We start from the raw sequence: 21973 nt of genomic DNA, 5'->3' as shown, positions 1-21973 counted from the left end.
GTAATCGCATGTCAACATCCGGTTTTGTAAAACTTAATAACGGCTTGAATACAATGTATTTTTTTGTATACCTGGACCCGACTTTTAAAAAACTTGTTGTCCACGGACAACTTAATTGAAAAAAATCAGTTGCCCAGACAAGCAAATGTACAGCTCGGGCAACTTGGACATTTGATTTCGCCACCCCTGCCATTTGGCTTGCATCATCCTCTTATCCATATATATACTCAAACCAAGTTTTAATGAAATCCGCCAAAGCAATTTCAAGATATGGCTCCGGACACAAAAGTGCCTGACGGAAAGACGGACGGACAACGCCAAAACAATATCCCTCCGCCTATGGTGGGGGATAATAATGCTCATTTGAGAATTGAACGAAACATTTACAGTTGTGCGTAATTATTTCAATGATAATTTGTTAAAGCGCATTTCGTGTTGAATGAATGTTTCGACCATATTTTGCATGAACTGCACAATTTCCACGAGGATTTCACCTGGTTGCCATCATCTGTCCTATAAGTAAGTGACCGAGATTTCATCGTGGAGGTGTACACCGTAGGGACCAATGAGTGTGTTAGATAACAAAGCCAACAAACTGCCATTAAAATTTAAATCGCACACTTATGAAATTACGTCACTCGTCTGCATGATTTGACTGCAGGTACAGGTATGACTGCTTACGAGTGCAAAGCGTGCGCTCTCATTGGCCAATTACAACGACAACCGCCTTAAGGCGGGCTTTAGGTGGGTAAAGAGATACATGATGTAATTGACAGAGGATCATAAATCGGCTCTCACAATTTTCGGCTAAGTAGATATTGCTTTGATATGTGTCCTACCAGATAACGGTAAAAAGAGTTTAGGTTCGACACGGTCAATACAAACTTTAGGGTGGGCGCATTTTCCTATGTAGGGTCGGGTTACCGGAACCACAACATTTTTTTTATAGGCCTCATAAGTACTTTAGCTAAGATAATGAAACTAAGTATTTGGGTGGAAAGCCATACATGTACAAGGATGCATGTAATTGCAGTTTGTCCATCCATCCGTCTGAATTATCTGGATGCTGGATTACTCGAAAAGCACTTAACTGTTAACATTTAATTTGTGAGCTGTTTCTGTAAGCCTCATTAAAACCTTTCCCACTCAGAGGCAAAGTGAAAATGGCTGTGTGCAAACAGAATAAAACCAGTGAGTCACTTGCAGACTGTTCAGGTTTTATGCTGTTTGCTTCTCTGACATCGTATCTTAGGGTTGGAAAAGAAGCCGTTTCAACTTGAATCTTGTAAGAAACTTTAGAAAGGTCTTTAATTAAATTTAACTTTCTTAGGGACTACAAACATGTCAAAATAAGTATCGTAGTGGTAAATGGTTAATTTAGGTTGATAAAACTCAGTGTATTGATAGAAAGCCATATTGGAAATAAAAGTTCTTGAAGTTTGTTCATCTCATCAAAATTATATTTGCTATGGTTACAGAAATAACTGAGAAGTAAAATCTACATCCTGTCATTACAAAAAAAAGTGCTTACATATGTGTTAGGTTTATGAAGCCATTGCTAATATTCCTGTGACACAGCTTTTCTTATTTTTGTTAAATAGATGTTTCATATGGAATCTGCATGATACCAGTATTTAAAATGTCTTGCTGCTGTCCATTCAATAAGATTTTACAAAATCTAATTCACCAGTTATACTATTCTTAATCTTAATAGTTTACATGTAGGTTGAGAAAGGCCCAGTCCAGGAAGATTCTATTAATTTAACATTTGAACTAATCATTGAAAATCATCTGTCTAAAAGCATTAAGTAACCATTATGTTTAAATGTAACCATTTTGTTAACATGATTTTAGTGCATCCAACTTTGATTGACATCCATGTTAAGCTGTTGAGAAGAATCCACAAGAAATATTCCAGTGTCTCTACAGAAAGATGGGAGAAAACTGTTATCAAGGTAAGACAGTAACAATAAATCAAGTGTAAATATTGGAATGATGAATTTTTCTTGTAAGGCTTTACAATGAAAATATAATATTTGTTCTTGACTCAAAAAGTCACTTTACTTTTTCCAAGTAAGGAGTCAAATGACTCCTGTTTTAAATTCTACTGAAAACCCTGCTCAATAATATCATTAATAATTTGAAAATAATCCCTATTATGACGGATAACTTTATTGGTGTTCAGTGGGGAAGGAGGGAAAAACCGGCCCGGTTTATTTCCATCAAGATCTTTCCCAGAACTTTGTATATTTTGTCTGTTTGCAGTTTTGCTACAAGTATTGCAGCGTGGATGCATGGGAGATGGAACAGAAAGGCTACATGTCCGCAAAAGTCTCCACAAAACTGATGCTTCTGAAGGTTTGTACAGACTTTTATTTCCACTCCATCGATTTTTAAATGAGAAATTAAGTTTTCACGTTTTGTCCAGGACTACATATAAAGATTAATCTGATCAGGTCACAAGCACGACATGACAATAAATGAATCTCTAGGGAGTTTCCAAAGAGTTATTTCCCCTATAACAATTATTTGCTTCCCCACAATCAACCCCGTTACCCATATATCTCAACAAAGCCCATCATTGGGGAACATCCATCCATTTCACTGGCATCCTTGTTGTTTTATTGTTGCATTTCTTTTTTGTGCTATTTACTATATTTTTTGGGATTGTTTTTTTTCCCAAATCTAAAGTTTATTAAATTCTTTGTAATTATAAATGAAGTTTTGAACTCTTTGTAAGTATTGCGGAGTATTCCCCATTTTGAAATTTCACCATAACAAACAAAATCAAAACAGGTTGCGGTGGTGTAGTGGGTATGGTCTTAGCCTAGAGATCAGAAGGTCACGAGTGGGAGTGTATTTTAGATCTAACCCAAAGACACCTAGTACTGGTTCTTCCCAGGAAGTGTATTAAAAAACCTTACAGTAAAAGTAAGCCTCAGACTTCAGATGGGGAAATCATGTGATAGTCTAGATGTCAACGCCCATGCTAAGCAGGGCATTCTGGCCATCGAGGAAGCTACCCATATCTCTCATGAGGGAGAATTTTTGCGTTGTTTCTCTTTTATGGGGGATTTTTTACTAACTGTCTCATTACTACATTTGAACATGTTTGCACTATATTCATTGCTTTAAAAAATAATTTGGTATATTTTACACTCCATTAGCCTATATTGTAATGATGAATCATAAAGTGAATGTCAATATAATAAAGAGGTGAAACTCCTCATGCTCCAGCAGTTTTTTTCTCCCATTTTACACACAGACATTGTTCTTTATTTTTGTTAAAGTTCAACATGTTTATTTTCAATTGACTTGTTCACAGTTATCTGATGACGCCAATGCCTGTGTGTCTGTTTGGTATTTATTATGCAAACTATTAATATTGACTATTGCTGTTTGTTTGAAAACATTTTCAGATGTCCAGTCTACAGCAGTATCGATGAAGCTAGAAAACACAATATCTTTAAAGCGTAACCAGTTTTGCATGTGTGTTTTTTTCATGTTGGAATTTTTGCAAAAAATAGAAGATCAAAGCATACTTTTTCAATGGGGTAAGCCACCAATATTTTGGGGTAAAAAAGGATGATTTAGGGCCCAGCAGAGACAGGTATTTTTCGCTGTTTAATACCCTTTATTACTTTTATAATTTGTTTAATGCCGTTCACTTTAAAGCCATATCAAGTTGAGCTTTTATTTCATATAAATATTCGCTCTATATCCTGACTTTACACACTAGCGGGATCACACAGTTACAGCTTGCTACGAAAATGTGTAAATTGGAGATATAAAGCTAATATGGATACAAAATAAACGCTTATCACTTTCGTACTATTATGACTGGACAGTCATCAGCATCAACAAATTAAACAAAAGTAATAGTGGGCATAAAACAACAAAAAATACCTGTCTCGGCAGGGGTGTTGCCATCTTGACTATCATAAGATAACCCCTTCTGTTGTTCAGGGCTAAGGCGATCAAGCTAAAATGAATAGGTTTAAATTAAACCAAATCAGATTTTTCAAAAAGGTAACAACAGGGATATAACTTTCAGAACCTCCTTGAAGCCCAGTTTGACACCAACAAGAAATTCAATGACAAGATCAACGAGATGACCGCAGAAGAAATGAGGTTTCTACCGATAGGACGAGACAAGCATGGTCTGGCGTACTGGTTCTTTCTGGTATGATGACAGACTGTACATTTCTTTTAACATGTTAGCACTCAAGAAATGTCTATTTTTGTCCAATCTTTATAAAACTTGTTTAAAACATTTGTTCTGATCATATCTTGGCCAAATTTGAATGGATTTTTTCTGATAAGATGTAAGACAGACTATTTTTGCTACAAGTCAGACTGTATTTTTAGCTCACCTAATCATAACATGCTCTCCATGAGCTTTTGTGATCCCCTTTTGTTATTTTTTGGTTGTCATTGACCTTATGGTTACCCTTGAGGCCTCATTTAATTCCCAATCTTCATGAAATGTGATCAGAACATGTGTCCTAATGAGGTCTCAGGTGAATAGGAAACTGGTTAAATTAAAGAAAATGCATTTGAACTCTATACTGGTCAAATCTTCTTAAAACTGTGTCCAATGATTTATACCTGGAGTGAGGTATGATTCAAGATCATTGGAAAACATGGCTACCATAATGCTGGGCTGTTTTCTTTATGTTGCTATAGTTAAACTTTTTGAAGATGTTAGAGATTACATTTGTAGCCCACTCAACAGTAACTTGCTAAAACATTAAAATTGTGTGCACGTTTTTATGATATCTGGGCGGAGTAAAAAATGATTGTGGATTTTAAAAAAACATGGCTACCTTGTTGTATATTTCAGGACAAGGAGTTGAATGTGCGAGTGTTCCGTGAGGACCAAGACGACGTGGACTCTGAGTCATGGGAGCTCGTGTGCAACACGAGAGACGGGTTGGCCAGGCTGGTCTCGTGTCTTCAGACAGGCACGGATATCAAACCTGAAGTGTCTGATTTCTCAGGTAAGACTGAATATTTGTATGTGTCCCTTATTTAGTAAATTGGTCCATGTGTGTTTCCATTAAACATTCTTAACCCTTCCCCACTTAGAAGCAAACTGAAAATGGCTTTGTGCAAACAACCAGAAAGGCCTGTCAGTAACTTGCAGTCTGGTCAGGTATTATGCTTTTTGCTGCTCATCAGTATCTAATGTTTGGAGATGAAGCCTTTAAAGCTTGGATTTAGTAAGAAAGGTCTTAGTAAAGGGAGTCAAGTCGAGATATAAAGCTAATTTAAATACGAAATCAACGCCAATCAACTTTTTACGTACATGGTTGGAAAGTGAGCGCCATTTACAAAATAAACAAAAGTAATAAAGGGTATAAAACGGCGAAAAATAACTGTCTCGGCATGGGCGTTGCCATCTTCACTATAACGTGATTACCCCCTCTGGACTAGTATGTGGAGGGATTTAAATATTTAAAAAATCAGGAATCAAATGACCCTGTGCTAGAATATTTCATGGGTCAAATACTAAAGTGCATAGTTATTTTGGTTGTGCAAACTATTTATATGCAATGAAAATGTTTTTTGGTATACATGTTTTAGTTAAATGCTATGTGATTTCTGTTCTGTTTTAATATATTATTGATTGAGCTTTACTGTAACAATTGCATGGAAATGATGCAAGGCAAGTAGTGTTGAAAAGTCAAATGTGAGACACTTGCCTAATGCTTGCATCAAAAAGCAAAATTAGGCTTCATTTGAAATCCCTGTAAGTGACTATGACACTATTGCCTTGTTATTATTCAGATAGTTCCCTAAAATCGGAGCCGGCAAGTGACAGCAATGATGATTCCATGGACTCATTCAAACAGAGAACTCCTATAGGCCCTTCTCCCTTAACTATTAAACTGGAACTGTCTGATTCAGAAACTCAAATTGCAAGCGGTGAAAGTAAACCACCAATTTTGTTAAAAATCAGCAAGCCTGAATCGGAGTCTCCAAGTAAATTGCTGCAAAATAAGTTTAAGAAAAAGAAAGCATCAGAGTTGAAGAAAATCATATGTAAATTAAAAGATGATGAAAAGAATATGGAAAAGGATGCAAAGAATGAAATGGCAAATGAATCTCAAGCTGATGAATTGGTCGAAAAAAAGGAGAATGTTGAAAGTGATGATGAAAATAGCAGTGAAAAGACTGACAATTTAAAAGCTGAGAATAGAAAGAAACATGTCAAACCAGTTTTAAAATCTGAAACTGCGGACAATTCAGAAAATACTGATGAAACAAAGACTGATGAAGCAAAGACTGATGAAGTAGATGGTGGAAATGGTTTGGAAAAAGACGCTGAAGGAGATGATTATGAAATAGTGCCTGTAAAGCAAAATGTTTCGGCAGTTGATGAACCATCAAAAAGTGATAAAGGTGAAAGTGTTGATGTTAGTAAGAAGTGTGTTGCAAAAGAAAAGATATCAAAAGTAAGTGAAAGTGAAGATAAAAGCACAGTAAATGATGTTGCTGAACCTAAAACATCTCAAATCAAACCTGAAAATCCAAAAGAAGAAACTGTACATGAAAAAACTGTTGACATAAAGGAAAATAATTTTATTGAAGGTAATACGGTCATAGAAAATAAAGTATCAGACGTAACAGTAGCGTCTAAAAAACAATCTACTAATGTTAAAGAAATTAAAATATTGGACCCAGTAACTCAACAAAACATTATTGATACCATAAATGAAAATAAACAATCAGAGTTTATTTCTGAAACAAAGTTAAATGTCACAGTTAGTGTCCCAGTGATAGATGAAAAAGTGAATGACAGATTAGCAGAAGATGAAAAGAGCGGTGCAGTATCTGTTGCTGATAAGATATTAGATAATAAAAGTAGTGATACTGATAAAGAAAAAAGTGAAAACGTATCTGAAAATAAAGGATTTGTTAGTGAACCTGAAAGTAAAGCATCATCCAAGGCGGTTGATGATAAAAGTAAAAAAGATTCTCTAGTTGAAATTGATAAAGAAAGTGAAAGTGATTGTTCGCCATCAATGTCTTGTGATATTCAAAAAGGCCACAATAGTGATAAACAAATAGATAATTGTGAACAAAATGAAAAGAAAATGAATAAACCCCACTTAAGTGGGGAAGGTTGTGATCCAATTAGTGAAAATACAAAATTTGATGATGATCAAACTGTCAATAATGATGAAAGTATTAACGAATCTCATAACTGTGAGAAAATTAGAAATGATTATGACAAAGATGGTTCTTGTGATATAAAGAAATCAAGAAAAAGAAAACAAGCTAAAAACATTACGGACTCAGAAAGTACCTCAGAAGAAGATGATAAGGTTGTAAATGAAAACATGAGTGAAACAAAAAGGGAGATCAAAACGGCTTTAAGGAAAACAGCAAAAGTAGAGAACATTGGAAATGATCATCTTATCAAGGCTGACAGTGCAATTCAACATGATGATAGTCACAAAGATGAGGTAGAAGAAATTGAAAGAAAGAAGAAAATAAATGAAGAGGATGTGAACACATTGGACTCAACTTGTAATGTTCTTGATACTTACAAGGAAAATAAATCTTCAATTAATGAAGTAAATGAAGTTGAATTAGATAAAGGTACCAAGACGAAAGAAAATGATAGTGGCATAAAAGATGAAGCAACACTAGACATTGAATTAAATAAAAGTACTAAGAACGTAGAAAATGATAGTGGCAAACAAGATAAAGCAACAGTAGAAACAAGCATTGTACACAATGACAACAACTTGGATGTGGATGATGCAACATCAGAAACAAAGACTGAAGTTAAGGATGAAAGGGATGCCGAACCAGAGGAAAAACCAGTAAAGAAACTGACAGGTCTTCTTGCTCATTCAAGACAAACCATGAAACGACAGGTCTGTAAATATGAAGATTTTAAAAAAGGGAACACAAAATCTGTTTTAAGTGTGCTTTTGATATGATGACTATTGTATACTTTTAAGTAAATAACTCTGTTTTTGTAAAAGTAAGTTAATAAAATTGCATTTTTACAAAAAATGTACATTTGACTGTAATAAATACATCTGATGGTACTGGTAATCATATATTTTTTGTTTGGTAGCTGCACAGTTTAATGAATATTACAGTATCTTCACAAATGTATTTAAATTGCTTTACAAGTTTGTATATTTGCTCATGAAAGTGAACTTTTTTCATAGAGTCATTATTCAACTCCAGATGAGCCTCGGAAAAATGGGGCTTAATGCATGTGCATAAAGTGTTGTCCCAGATTAGCCTGTGCAGTCCACACAGGCTTATCAGGAAAATCACGTTTTGATTAAATTGGATTTTCACTAAGATTCTTAGTGAAAAGAAACTTCCTTCCAACAATAAATGTTGTTATAGTGGAAAGTGTCATCATTGATTAACTTATGTAGACTGCAGAGACTAATCTATGACAATTCTTTACGTGCACAGGGCTTTTCACCCTTAAATAACAGGGGCCGAAATTAGGCCCCTTCCCTTCCCAATTGAAAATACGGTAATTTTTTCCCAAAATTGATAGAGGAATTTCCCAAATTGTAATTTTTTTTTTTTTTAATTAGACATATTGGGCATCTCCCAAATTGAAAGCAATGAGCTCTAATATGATTAAGAATGCACCACAACGTGTCTTTAAATACTTCTGCACAATGAAAAAGACCCTGTTTCAAAAACTTTTAAAAGACGGTCTACCCAAAATGAGCAGTTATGGCGCATGAAATTCCCAATTTGAAAGGCTAGGGCCTCTTCCCAATTTCCCGATGAAAAGCCCCGGTGCATGTATTGAGCTCTGTTTTCTGAGAGCACGTCTCAAATATATTTTCTCAACAGGCTGAAAACAATGCAGACATTGAAATCGTCGAGCCCGCATCAAAGCGGTCAAAGTTACGAGGGCGGGTCAGTTCCAAGGGGCGTGGGAAGCGACCTGTTGCCACAACAACTGATTCTTCATCAGATTCTGATGATGTTCCTCTGAGTAGCATGGCTGGCCGAGGTGTGGGGAGAAGTCCAAAGGGCAAAGTCGTACCAATTGGGAGAAACTCAAAGACACCTCAGGTCGGTTTATAACTAGGAACTTATGAACTGGGATTTGTTGGGTCGTAATAAATAAAGAATTTAGCCTTGTTGTGGGAATATGGGGCTTAATGCATGTGCGTAAAGTGTCACCCCAGATTAGCCTGTGCATTCTGCACCTACTAATCAGGGACAACACTTCCAGAATGAAGTCTCTTCAAAATCAAGTTAAGGTAAAAAGTCATTACTGATAAGCCTTTGCAGACATAATAGGCTAATCTGGGACGACATTTTACATGCATGCATTTGACCCTTCTCCCAGAGGCTCAAACCTAAATTAAGTTTGAAATAGTATTTCTTGTAACACAAATGGTTTTTTTGAAAATGTGCACTCTAAAACAATTGTGGATTTTCTTATTTTGAAAAAAGCTAGAATTTTCATATGATTTCCAATTGATCTCTAGTTGTTTGTCTGCATTTACAGAAAAATGTAAATATTATGTGTTGTATTATTTTATATTTGACAATTAATGTGTATTTGATGATCCATCTTTTCTTAATGGTTAATATGTTGATATACTATATCAGATAGATTTAAAACAACAACAATAAAGAACTATTGACAACTATGAAAGGAATTTAAATACTCCTATCTGAATTTACCACAAAATTTTCCAGAAGAGTGAAGAAAGCCCATCCAAATCTGAACAGAATGAGGATTCTGAGGACATGGGATTGCGGCGAAGTGCAAGAGTTCGTACCCTGCGTGCACGCAAGAGGTCACCATCACCTGTGTATCTACCAAGCGAGTCTGAAGAGCACACAGACGATTTCGATGATGATGAATTCACTCTGAAATCCAACACTAGGAAGAGACGCGAACCTAAAGAAGGTAAGTGCCCTGTCATGCATGCTGCGGGGACTGCCAGTACTCCTCTGACAAACATTTCTTTGATTTAGCCTTCTTCTGGAAAAACTAGGTCAAATGCGTCTCGTTCTGAGGAAACTGGGCTTAATGCATGTGCGTAAAGTGTCGTCCCATATTAGCCTGTGCAGTCCGCACAGGCTAATCAGGGACAACATTAACCGCTTAAACTAGATTTTTGGTAAAAATGGACTTTCTTTAAACAAAAAATACCATTAAAGCACATACATTATGTCCAGTTTTCTTAGAACGAGGCTCCTTTTATGTTAAGTGTCTTCCCAGATAAGCCTGTGCAGTTTTCACCACATACACTGAATTTTTGTTAAAGAGAGGCTCTTTTGAATATTTATTTTGTATAAAAGTGGAAAGTGTTGTTCTTAACAGTTCATACAGGCTAATATGAGATAATTTTCATTCAGTCATTACATGGTTCAACCAAGCTTACATGTTTTGTCCTATATTAATAATAATAACCTAAAAAGCTCTAATACATGCATAGAGGATAGTTTTGAATGACTATCAAATCTATCAAAACACTCGCATCATCAGACCTCATTAGCGAGGCTGTTTTCGGAGAAAACCTGAGAAATTGTCATAGCCTGCTCGTTGTCCACCGTCTGCCGTCCGCCGGCGTCGTGCTAAAACCTTTACATTGGCTCTTAAATCAAAGTGCTTCCACCTACAACTTTGAAACTTCATATGTAGATGCACCTTGATGAGTTCTACACACCACACCCATTTTGGGTCACTCTGTCAAAGGTCAAGGTCACGGTGACCTTTAAAAAAAAAGAAAAAAAATTCTGACAAGTTTTCCCAGCCAAGAGTGGCACCCGTTCAGTGGTGCTCTTGTTTTTACTTTTACATTGACCTACTTATGAGCTTAGACTTATTCAGAAGGTCCAAATTCTTGGTTTACCCTGACTGATTTCTTCTTGGTTAACCCTGACTGACTTATTTCTTCTTGGTTAACCCTGACTGAGACTTATTTCTTCTTGGTTAACCCTGACTGACACATTTCTTCTTGGTTAACCCTGACTGACACATTTCTTCTTGGTTAACCTTGACTGACACATTTCTTCTGGAATAAATAATTTTTCCTTCAAAGCTTTGATACGTGTATAGATGTTATTTTTTTTTACCCTTTACCACTTAAATACGTATTTTAATGCATTTGTTGTCCCTCATAAAATTATATTTTATTTAAGGCCTTTCTTACTAGATCAAAGTGTTAAAGATTTCAGTTCCTTAGATACTGATGAGCAACAAACAGCATAAAACCTGAACAGACTGCGAGTTACTTGCAGGCTGTCCTGGTTTTATGCTGTTTGCACATTGACATTTTTTCTTTGCTTCTGAGTGGGAAACTGTTAATAATTTCAACCCACTCACCTTACCTGACCTTACTTTAACCTTGACCTTTGCCTTCTTTTGGACTAAGACTAATTCAGGTTTTTTAACCAGGTTTTCCGAAGGAAAAAACTGGTTATTAGATTGGCGAATGCGGGCGGGCTGGCTAGCTGGCGGGCTGGCTGGCTGGGGGGCTGGCGGGCTGGCGGAATAAGCTTGTCCGGGCCATAACTATGTCGTTCATTGTCAGATTTTAAAATCATTTGGCACATTTGTTCACCATCATTGGACGGTGTGTCGCGCAAAATAATTACGTCGATATCTCCAAGGTCAAGGTCACACTTTGAGTTCAAAGGTCAAAAATGGCCATAAATGAGCTTGTCCAAGCCATAACTATGTCGTTCATCGTCAGATTTTAAAATCATTTGGCACATTTGTTCACCATCATTGGACGGTGTGTCGCGCGAAATAATTACGTCGATATCTCCAAGGTCAAGGTCACACTTTGAGTTCAAAGGTCAAAAATGGCCATAAATGAGCTTGTCCTGGCCATAACTATGTCATTCATTGTGAGATTTTAAAATCATTTGGCACATTTGTTCACCATCATGGGACGGTGTGTCCCACGAAAGAATCACGTCAATATCTCCAATGTCAAGGTCGCCACGACTAAAAATAGATTTTAAAAAAAACAAACTTACAAAGGGGGTTAATTTTTTTTGGTCATTTCAAAAGTTCAGTTTGAGTTTTCTCCCTTTATTAGATTTTTTTTTCACAATGAAAACCTGGTTTTGTGACAATTTTGTCCCTTGTTTTCCACTTTTTGGGAAGATAGCCCATGGCTTTGGAATTGGGAATTTTATCGGCATTTTCATGAAATTGGGAAAATAAATTCATTGGCCTTTTTTTCCACACGAAAAGTCCACTGATTAGGGAAATACTAAATTTGATATAACTCTTTATAATCATTCAAATTAAAAGAACAAAATCATAAAATACTTTGTTTGATGTAATTGAATTAAAATTGAGATAAAATACGCATTAGACACTTCTTTCTAAAAAAAATTTATTTATTTTTTTTTTTGTTGGAAATTGGGAATTTTTGCCCACATTTTGGGGAAAAAGTATACTTTTTGAGATTGGGAACATAGCCGAATTTCGGTAATAAAATCAGGCTAAAAAAAACCCTGTAATTGAAAAGGTCCAAAGTCTTGGTGAACCCAAAATTGCGCAATTCATCTTACATTTATAGCGCTTGCTTCATACCTTTGATACTTGTATGCATATCATCTTTGAATACTTTTAACCCTTTGCATGCTGGGAAATTTGTCGTCTGCTAAAATGTTGTCTGCTGAATTTCTTAAATTAGCATTTTCTTTGATTTTTTTCAAAGAATACTATCAGAATAGCAAACAGTTTGGATCCTGATGAGACGCCACGTTAAATAGGTCAATGTCTAGGTCAAAATGAGGTCAGGGTGACGTGGGTGTGTTAACTCTTCAAGTGCTGGAACTGGATTTTGAAGGCCTTTGCAAACAATTTGGATCCAGATGAGATGCCACAGAACGTGGCGTCTCATCTGGATCCAAACTGTTTGCTGTTCTTATAGTATTCTTTGGAAAAAAATCGAAGAAAATGCTAATTTTAGAATTTCAGCAGACAACATTTTAGCAGACGAAAAATTTCCCAGCATGCAAAGGGTAAAAACAGAAAATGTAGTCGCACACAGTAATCTCGGATAACACGTTAGGCACATGTGCTCTTCCTTGTTTTCTCAGAGTGAGGTTCAATTGTTTTACTTTCAAGCATGAAATTCTATCAATCAAAGGCTGAGTTTGAAATAACTATATTCCATAATGGATTGTGTAGCAGAATTGTTCAGAGGTCAACTTTAATATCTGTTTTTGTCTTAGCCAGTAGTGTTGAGTACAGTTTTCTTGTGTGTTTTTTCAGTTGATGAAGAAGTGCCCAAAGGAAGAAATGCCCTCAGATTTGAAGCAAAAACATCAAGTATGTATCGATTTCACCAGTAATCTGTAATTAATTTTGAATAATGTGAAAAATATGCTTTGTAAGTTATTCTCATTTGAACTAAAAATATATTTAAATGTGAAGCTGGATATATGTAATGAACATTGGCTTTAACTTGATTTGTTTGTTGTGAAGAATGTTTTTGCTTTTTTTGTTGTGGTAGTCTTGCATTTTAAAGAAATTACTAATTTATTATATGGAAAAATAACAGAAAAAAGTATGTATTCAACGGCATGTATTATTAACTGTTCTCTGGAAAAGGTCGTCTTATGACTTTAAGAATAATTATTTCTTTATAAATTATGTATGTTTTCTTAATATGTGTTAAAATACAGAAAATTATTGCCCTGTGATTTTTTTATTCGGTTATATGAATTCATCAAAAAAGATCTTGGGTTAATGACTGTACCAAAAGCTGAAGCTTGACTATTTGCATGTAGATAAGATCGGGAAGAAGAAGTGTGAAGATGTGGAGGAGGAGGCATTTCCGTGTGTGAAGTGTAACCTATCTCATCAGCCTGAGTGGGTAAGTGTTCATTCACAATCAGTGTTTTTTTTCGTAAAAAATCAGGTCCGGTATTATGCCCTATCCCTAATGGAAAAAAGTAAAAGAAAATCCCAAATGGGACGTAAAAATTACCAATTAAATGTTTCCAAAAAAGATTTGAATATTTCGTTCATCTTCCATCCAGCCATATAAGTTCAACCTTAGTAAAAATAATACTGAAAACAAATCTATTCTCAATTTGAAGCATTTTCTTGGCAAAAGAGCAACAACACTAATTTCCCAATTTTAGTCAAAACGCAGCGAATTTTCCCAATGCATTCCTAAAATGGTGAAAAAAAGCACTGTTTAGTGTGACCACATTGTTATAAAACCTGGCAATTACTTTTATGCTTGAAAATGCGCGAATATGTTACAATACGGTTACAATAAATAGAATAATGCACAAAGGAAAGGAAACAATCCAAGTAAAATTTATGCGAATGAAGGTCATAAGTGCCAGGGAGGTCACAAGTGGCAGGTTAACCCTTTTCAGTGCAAAATCAAAGTGAAAATGGCGGTATGCAACCAGCATAAAGCCCGAACAGCCTGTTCGAAACTCACAGTCTGTTCAGATTTTCTGCTGTTTTCTGCTGATCAATACCTTATGGTTGGAAATGAAGGCTTAAAAACTTCAATCTAGTAAGAAAGGTCTTAATATTTTTTCTATGGGACTACAAATGCTTCAAAGTGTGTATTTGAGTGGTAAACGGGAAATATAGTCAAGCTATGCTTCCTTGTTACCTTGGTGAAAAGTGATGTTTATTTCCCCATGCCAGATTCTGCTATGTGAAAAATGTTGTCAGATTCTGCTATTTTACAAATTTTAATATGCATTTCTCATGTAAGATTCTGCAATGTGACCTATTTTAATATACATTTTTCCCTGTCAGATCCTGCTATGTGACAAGTGTGATGCAGGCTACCACACGGCCTGTCTCCGACCTCCGTTGATGGTGATACCAGAGGGAGATTGGTTCTGTCCACCATGTGAACATGTTAGTATATAGTGTATAAAGTTCTTGAGCGTTATTGAATATTGAAAAATAATTGTTGCGCTATATAAGTGTATTTGTTTTTGAGTGCACATGCAGGGGGATAAACCATTAGGCATCATGCCAGATGAAAGATTTTTGTAAATATTAGCTGTGTCATGCAAAAATGGGTACTTTGTCATATGAGGCCAGCAAAATTCCAGACCAGCCTATTCATACACACAGTCTGATATGGAGAAACCCTGTCAGCTAATGAGACCTCAAAACCTTAACCCTTTGCATGCTAGGAAATTTGTCGTCTGCTAAAATGTCGTCTGCTGAATTTCTAAAATTAGAATTTTCTTTGATTTTTTTTCAAAGAATACTTTCAGAATAGCAAACAGTTTGGATCCTGATGAGACGCCACGTTCTGTGGCGTCTAATCTGGATCCAAACTGTTTGCAAAGGCCTTTAAAATTCGGTTCCCGCACTGAAAGGGTTAAGCGACTTTATAGCAGACAGGCTAGCTCCAGACTAGGCTACACCCTTGTGCAGGCTGGTCTGGAACTATGCTGGCCGCAATTGGCCTTTTAAAGATAATGTCGGTAATATATGGGATATAATTATTGTGAAACAGTGTTTACTAAAATGTACGTTACTGCCATTGTTTGACATGCATGGAATTGTGTGCACACTATTGCAGTGCTTGGATCTTGTTTATACTAACAAGAGTGTTAGGCTCTTTAACAGTATTAAAACATAAAAGATGTGTGCAACACATTTGGTCTACATCGTTTATCCATAAGGTGGGGTCATTTATCTAGTGTACTTACAGTCTTAAATTATTTATTTTAACATTATCTTTACATATGTGTCTTCATTTAGATTTGACTGATACATTAAATGTTTAAACTCTCTTTTGGAATGATATATGTTAACAAAGAGATTTCCTTACAAATAAATAAAATAAAGGTAAAGAAATTTTTTAAGTTAATTACTATGCTTCACAACTCGATATTACTATAACTACATTTAAATAAAACATACCGGTATATTTAACCAGGCAATTTTCAGAGATTTGTTGTTGTTTTGTTCACAGGCTATGCTCACTGAAAAGTTGGAGGAGAAATTAAAATCTCTAGACCAGGCCATTGTGAAAAATGACAGAATGATCAAAAGGTATGCAAAACTTTTTTTGAGCTACCCAGAAAAAGCTAATTAAACTTATTTTGGCCTATCTCCATTGTTTAATGTTGTTTAAACTTATGATGGTTTCAGTATTTTCCCTTTTGATTTTTAGATCTGTCTTTTTTTATGAAGTTCAACAATATGTGTTTCATCTCTTCTGGTGCATCTTAAAATTCGGAAATGTGTAGGTAAAACTGCTTCAGACATGACTGAAATACATTTGTACATTTAACCCTTTCCCACTCAGAGGCAAAGTGAAAATGGCATTTTGCAAACGGCATAAAACCAGAACAGACTGCAAGTCACTCGCAGTCTGTTCAGGTTTTATGCTGTTTGCTGCTCATCAGTATCTAAGGGTTGGAAATGAAGCCTTTACAACTTGTATCTAGTAAGTAAGGTCTTTACTTAAATTTAACTTTTAAAGGGACTTCAAATGTGTTGAAAAACGTATCTAAGTAGAAAAGGGTTAATACAGCAGGGAAACCAAAAAAAATTACACACACACAATTTTGTAATAATTTCATTTATTGGAAACTATTAAATGTTTCAGAAAGGAGAGGCTTGCCTTTGTGTCTGTCAGTCTGGATAACGTACTGAAGGAGCCCAAACAGCAGAGAGTGGGCAGGGGTCCTGCTGGGAGGTCAGGGCGAGCCAGAGGACCTATACAGTACAGTGACGACGAGTCAGAAACTGGAACCAGCTCCACGGAAAGTTCCGGAAGCGCGTCTGAGTCAACCTCCGAGTCAGAGAGATCTGAAGGTATGGATTGAGAAACATAGGGGTTTCTTTCAGAGGGATCTGAAGGTATGAATTGAGAAACATAGGGGTTTCTTTTAGAGGGATCTGAAGGTATGAATTGAGAAACATAGGGGTTTCTTTCAGAGGGATCTGAAGGTATGAATTGAGAAACATAGGGGTTTCTTTCAGAGGGATCTGAAGGTATGGATTGAGAAACATAGGGGTTTCTTTCAGAGGGATCTGAAGGTATGAATTGAGAAACATAGAGTATTCTTTCAGAGGGATCTGAAGGTATGAATTGAGAAACATAGAGTATTCTTTCAGAGAGATCTGAAGGTATGAATTGAGAAACACAGGGGTTTCTTTCAGAGGGATCTGAAGGTATGAATTGAGAAACATAGGGGTTTCTTTCAGAGGGATCTGAAGGTATGAATTGAGAAACATAGGGGTTTCTTTCAGAGGGATCTGAAGGTATGAATTGAGAAACATAGGGGTTTCTTTCAGAGGGATCTGAAGGTATGAATTGAGAAACATAGGGGTTTCTTTCAGAGGGATCTGAAGGTATGGATTGAGAAACATAGGGGTTTCTTTCAGAGGGATCTGAAGGTATGAATTGAGAAACATAGAGTATTCTTTCAGAGGGATCTGTAGGTATGGATTGAGAAACACAGGGGTTTCTTTCAGAGAGATCGGAAGGTTTGGATTGAGAAGCACATGGGTTTCTTTTGCTTGAATGGGGTACACAAGATGGATGGGAATATTAAATATGAACCAAATTAAGATGGGAATTTAACATTTGAACCGCTCTCTGTGAAAATGGGGCTAAATGCATGTGCTTAAAGTGACGTCCCAGATTCACCAGAGCAGACTTATCATTGATGACATTTTCTGCCTAGACTGGAATTTTTGTTAAGAAAACTTAAAATTTGTTAAGAGCAGAAAGTGTTGTCCCTTGTAAGCCTGTGTGAACTGCTCAGGCTAATCTGGTACAAAACATTATGCGCATGCATGAAGCCCCCTTTCCCTGAGTGCAGCTCATACACACAACTCAATCTAAAGCCATTTAATATGAGTTTGTGAAGCAAGATTAGGCTCTTTTTGGCATATTTTAAGATGCCTCAATCTTATCAGTAGCATTTGCACTTATAAATTATAGGTTAAATGACAAAACAAAATTAAAAAAAAATCAAACGTGCAATATCAAATAAGAACTAAAATCCTATTTCCTTAACTGCAGATGACAGAAGACACAAGCATCATTCCAGCAAACCACACAAGACCAAGCAAAGGTTTGTCCAGCGTGCCTGTCGCACCAAGAAAGAGGTCAGCTACAGATTCGAGGAGTTTGACGAGCTCATCATGGATGCCATTGAGGAGGACCTCAGTGTGCCTAAAGAACCCAGACCCAAGAAAGTCAAACCTCCAGGTATAGTGTAGTCTCTAGGTAAAGTGTATGCATGCCTCCAGGTAAAGTGTATGTAAGCCTCTATGTATAGTGTAGCCTTCAGGTATTGTGTAGCTTCCATGTATAGTGTAGCCTCCAGGTATATAGTGTAGCTTCCATGTATAGTGTAGCCTCCAGGTATTGTGTAACCCCAGGTATAATGTAGCCTCCATGTATATTGTATGTCAGCCTCCAAGTATAGCGTAGCCTCTGGGTTAAGTGTAGCCTCCAGGTATAGTGTGACCTAAGAAAGTTAAGCCTGCAGGTATAATGTGACCTAAGAAAGTTAAGCCTCCAGGTATTGTGTGGCATAAGAAAGTCAATCCTGCATGTATAGTGTGACATAAGAAAGTCAAACCTCCATGAATAGTGGAACCCAAATAAGTCAAGCCTCCATGTATAGTTTGACCTAAGAAAGAGAAGCCTTCAGGAATAGTGTGACCTTAGAAAGTCAAGCCTTCAGGAATAGTGTGACCTAAGAAAGTTAAGCCTCCATGTATAGTATAACCCTTAGATGTCAAGCCTCCGGGTATAGTGTAATCCTTGGATTGGAAGTCAAGCCTCCAGGTATAGTGTGACCTAAAAAAGTTAAGCAGTCATGTTTTGAATAGTAAGACCTAAGAAAGTCAAGCTTCCAGGTATAGTGTAACCCTAGGAAGTCAAGCCTCCAGGTACAGTGTGACCAAAGGAAGTCAAATCTCCATGTATAGTGAGTACCAGAGGTGTCAAATGTCCGGATTATTCTGGAAATGCGAGTGGGTGATCATTTAAGAACCAATATTCCAGAAATTTGCACTCAGTACGGATTTTGACTTTTTTATTTTAATGATTTCTGATTGGTTATTGGATGGCATGGACATGAACGGTGTATGATAAAAAATCTTGGCTACTTTCTGAATTGTACTAGTCAACAAAACGTTGCAAATGTCCTTCATCTTGAAATATTGATAAGCAAAGTAAATCACAGCAATAAAATATTGTAAAGCAATATGTTTACCAAATTGTATATTGATTATGTATCTGCTAGGTTACTAGTTTTCATTTTATGCAGTCAAACGATATGCACATTTTATTTCATTAAGTGGCTATAGAGAGAGAGAGAGAGAGGGAGTAGTGAAAACGGCTATATGCAACCAGGATAAAACAAGAGAAGCCTGTGAGTAGTTCAGGTTTTATGCTGTTTGCCTCTAAGGTTTGGAAATGAGCTTTTAAAACTTGAATCCATTAAGCAAATAACTCGCAGTCTGTTAAGGTTTCATGCTGTTTGCTGCTGATCAGTACCTAAGGGTTGAAAATGCGTTTAACCTTTTAATCCATTAAGAAAGTTCGTAAATAAAATTAGATTTTGTAATGTACTACAAACGCTTCAAAATGTGTTTCTGAGTATTAATTAAAGGGTTAAGTCTATTTGATTGTCACTTCACACAGGTATCAGCTGTGGCAAGGACATGTCCAACATTCATTTGATTGTCTCTTCACAAAGGTATCAGACGTGGCAAGGGCATGTCCAACATTCATTTGATTGTCTCTTCACAAAGGTATCAGCTGTGGCAAGGACATGTCCAACATTCATTTGATTGTCTCTTCACAAAGGTATCAGACGTGGCAAGGGCATGTCCAACATTCATTTGATTGTCTCTTCACAAAGGTATCAGCTGTGGCAAGGACATGTCCAACATTCATTTGATTATCTCTTCACAAAGGTATCGGCCGTGGCAAGGACATGTCCAACATTCATTTGATTGTCTCTTCACAAAGGTATCAGCCGTGGCAAGGACATGTCCAACATTCATTTGATTGTCTCTTCACACAGGTATCAGCCGTGGCAAGGACATGTCCAACATTCATTTGATTGTCTCTTCACACAGGTAACAGCCGTGGCAAGGACATGTCCAACATTCATTTGATTGTCTCTCCACAAAGGTATCAGCCGTGGCAAGGACATGTCCAACATTCATTTGATTGTCTCTTCACACAGGTATCAGCCGTGGCAAGGACATGTCCAACATTCATTTGATTGTCTCTTCTTACAGGTATCAGCCATGGCAAGGACATGTCCAACATTCATTTGATTGTCTCTTCTTACAGGTATCAGTCGTTGCAAGGACATGTCCAATATTTATTTGATTGTCTCTTCACACAGGTATCAGCCATGGCAAGGACATGTCCAACATTCATTTGATTGTCTCTTCACACAGGTATCAGCCGTGGCAAGGACATGTCCAACATTCATTTGATTGTCTCTTCACACAGGTATCAGCCTTGGCAAGGACATGTCCAACATTCATTTGATTGTCTCTTCACACAGGTATCAGCCGTGGCAAGGACATGTCCAACATTCTCGGGGTCTCTGATGAGGAAGAGAAGGCCAAGAAGCCGCCACGCAAACGTAAGCCCCGTCTCACTGAGCTGGATGAGGAAGTGGACGATGATGACACGGACGATTATCAGGTGTCTGAGTAAGTGGTTTCGTTGAGATGGAAGAGTTATGAATTTTGAGGTTTAAATGTGAAATTATTGTAGTGTAATTTAAGAGGTTTTGTGGAGACAGGTTTACATTTGAAATTGTTCACCTTGTTGTAGTGTCTGAGAGAGTGAGTGATTTTGTGAAGATAGAAAACTAATGAATTTTGAGATTAAAATATGAAATTATTGTACATAGTGTGTGAGAACATGATTATGTTGAGACCAAAAATATATAAATTTTGAGGTTTACATGTGAAATTATTGTAGTGTCTGAGAGAGTGATTTTGTGAGGACCAAACATTTATGAATTTGAGGTTTAAATGTGAAATTAGTCTAGTTTCTGAGTACGGAAAATGATTTTTTGAAGACTGAAAGTGTATGAATTTTGAGGTTTCAATGGGAAATTATTGCAGTTTCTGAATACGTGTTTTTGTAGAGATCGAAAATTTAAGAATTTTGTGGTGAAGTGTGAAATTACTGTATTATCTAAGTTAGTGATTTTTTTGGAGTAATTTAATTGTTTGATCAAAATGTGAAACTCTTGTGTCTGATGTTTGGACAGGAAGAACATAAGATATGAGCTGCGTGCTGAGAAAAATAGGGTAAATGCAAATGGATTAAGTGACGTCCCAGAACGGCCCTGTGCAGGTTGCATCGGCTTATCAGGGACAACACTTCTGCCTTCATTGAATTTTCATTTAGAAGAGACCTTTTTTATACGAAAAATATCATTAAAGTGTAAAGTGTTGTGTTGAGTAAATTTTAACCTAAATTAATGTAGAACAACACTTTACACCTATGCATTAACATGTTACCACTTAGATACGCATTTTGACGCACTTGTTGTCCATTAGAAAGCTTAATTTAATTAAAGACCTTTCGTACTAGATTCAAGTTTTATGAAAGGCTTCATTTCCAACCCTTCGATAAAGAGGAGCAGCAAACAACATAAAACCTGAAAAGACTGGGAGTTACTCACGCGTTGTTCTGGTTTTATGCTGTTTACACATAGCCATTTTCTTTTCGCTTCTAAGGGGGTGAGGGTTAAGAGCTCACATGTTTGGTTTACAAAACAGGGCTTCAGACTCTGAAGCAACTAAATCTTCGGAGAACTATGAAAGTGAGGACGTTAGTGACCAAAGTGAGATTTCATGTCAACGAAGGTCAACCGGCACCAGAAGGTCGACCAGGAGGAATGGTCGCTCACGGGGAATATATTCTAGATACAGAGGCGATTTCGGTGAGTGTTCAAACAAAACAGTGTAGTACTGTTCTATTGAAACAAG

General features: G+C 36.6%; 1 protein-coding gene across 1 annotated transcript in view; it reads left to right on the top strand.

The window, feature by feature from the left end:
• Positions 1 to 21973, top strand: part of LOC127834814 (remodeling and spacing factor 1-like) — a 29936-nt gene that overhangs the window by 2666 nt on the left and 5297 nt on the right. Inside the window, exons 2-16 of the mRNA XM_052360872.1 lie at positions 1855 to 1955; positions 2266 to 2358; positions 4055 to 4183; positions 4844 to 5000; positions 5791 to 7889; positions 8848 to 9072; positions 9709 to 9922; positions 13256 to 13312; positions 13774 to 13859; positions 14771 to 14875; positions 15951 to 16030; positions 16590 to 16798; positions 18015 to 18203; positions 20530 to 20680; positions 21764 to 21927. Of these exons, the coding sequence (XP_052216832.1) occupies positions 1855 to 1955; positions 2266 to 2358; positions 4055 to 4183; positions 4844 to 5000; positions 5791 to 7889; positions 8848 to 9072; positions 9709 to 9922; positions 13256 to 13312; positions 13774 to 13859; positions 14771 to 14875; positions 15951 to 16030; positions 16590 to 16798; positions 18015 to 18203; positions 20530 to 20680; positions 21764 to 21927 (4059 nt within the window). The remainder of the gene's footprint in view (positions 1 to 1854; positions 1956 to 2265; positions 2359 to 4054; positions 4184 to 4843; positions 5001 to 5790; positions 7890 to 8847; positions 9073 to 9708; positions 9923 to 13255; positions 13313 to 13773; positions 13860 to 14770; positions 14876 to 15950; positions 16031 to 16589; positions 16799 to 18014; positions 18204 to 20529; positions 20681 to 21763; positions 21928 to 21973) is intronic.

The sequence above is a fragment of the Dreissena polymorpha genome, chromosome 6 (genome assembly GCF_020536995.1).
Source record: "Dreissena polymorpha isolate Duluth1 chromosome 6, UMN_Dpol_1.0, whole genome shotgun sequence".
NCBI lineage: Eukaryota > Metazoa > Mollusca > Bivalvia > Myida > Dreissenidae > Dreissena > Dreissena polymorpha.
The sequence above is the reverse complement of the archived record's forward strand: the minus strand, read 5'-3'. Positions and strand labels throughout refer to the sequence as shown.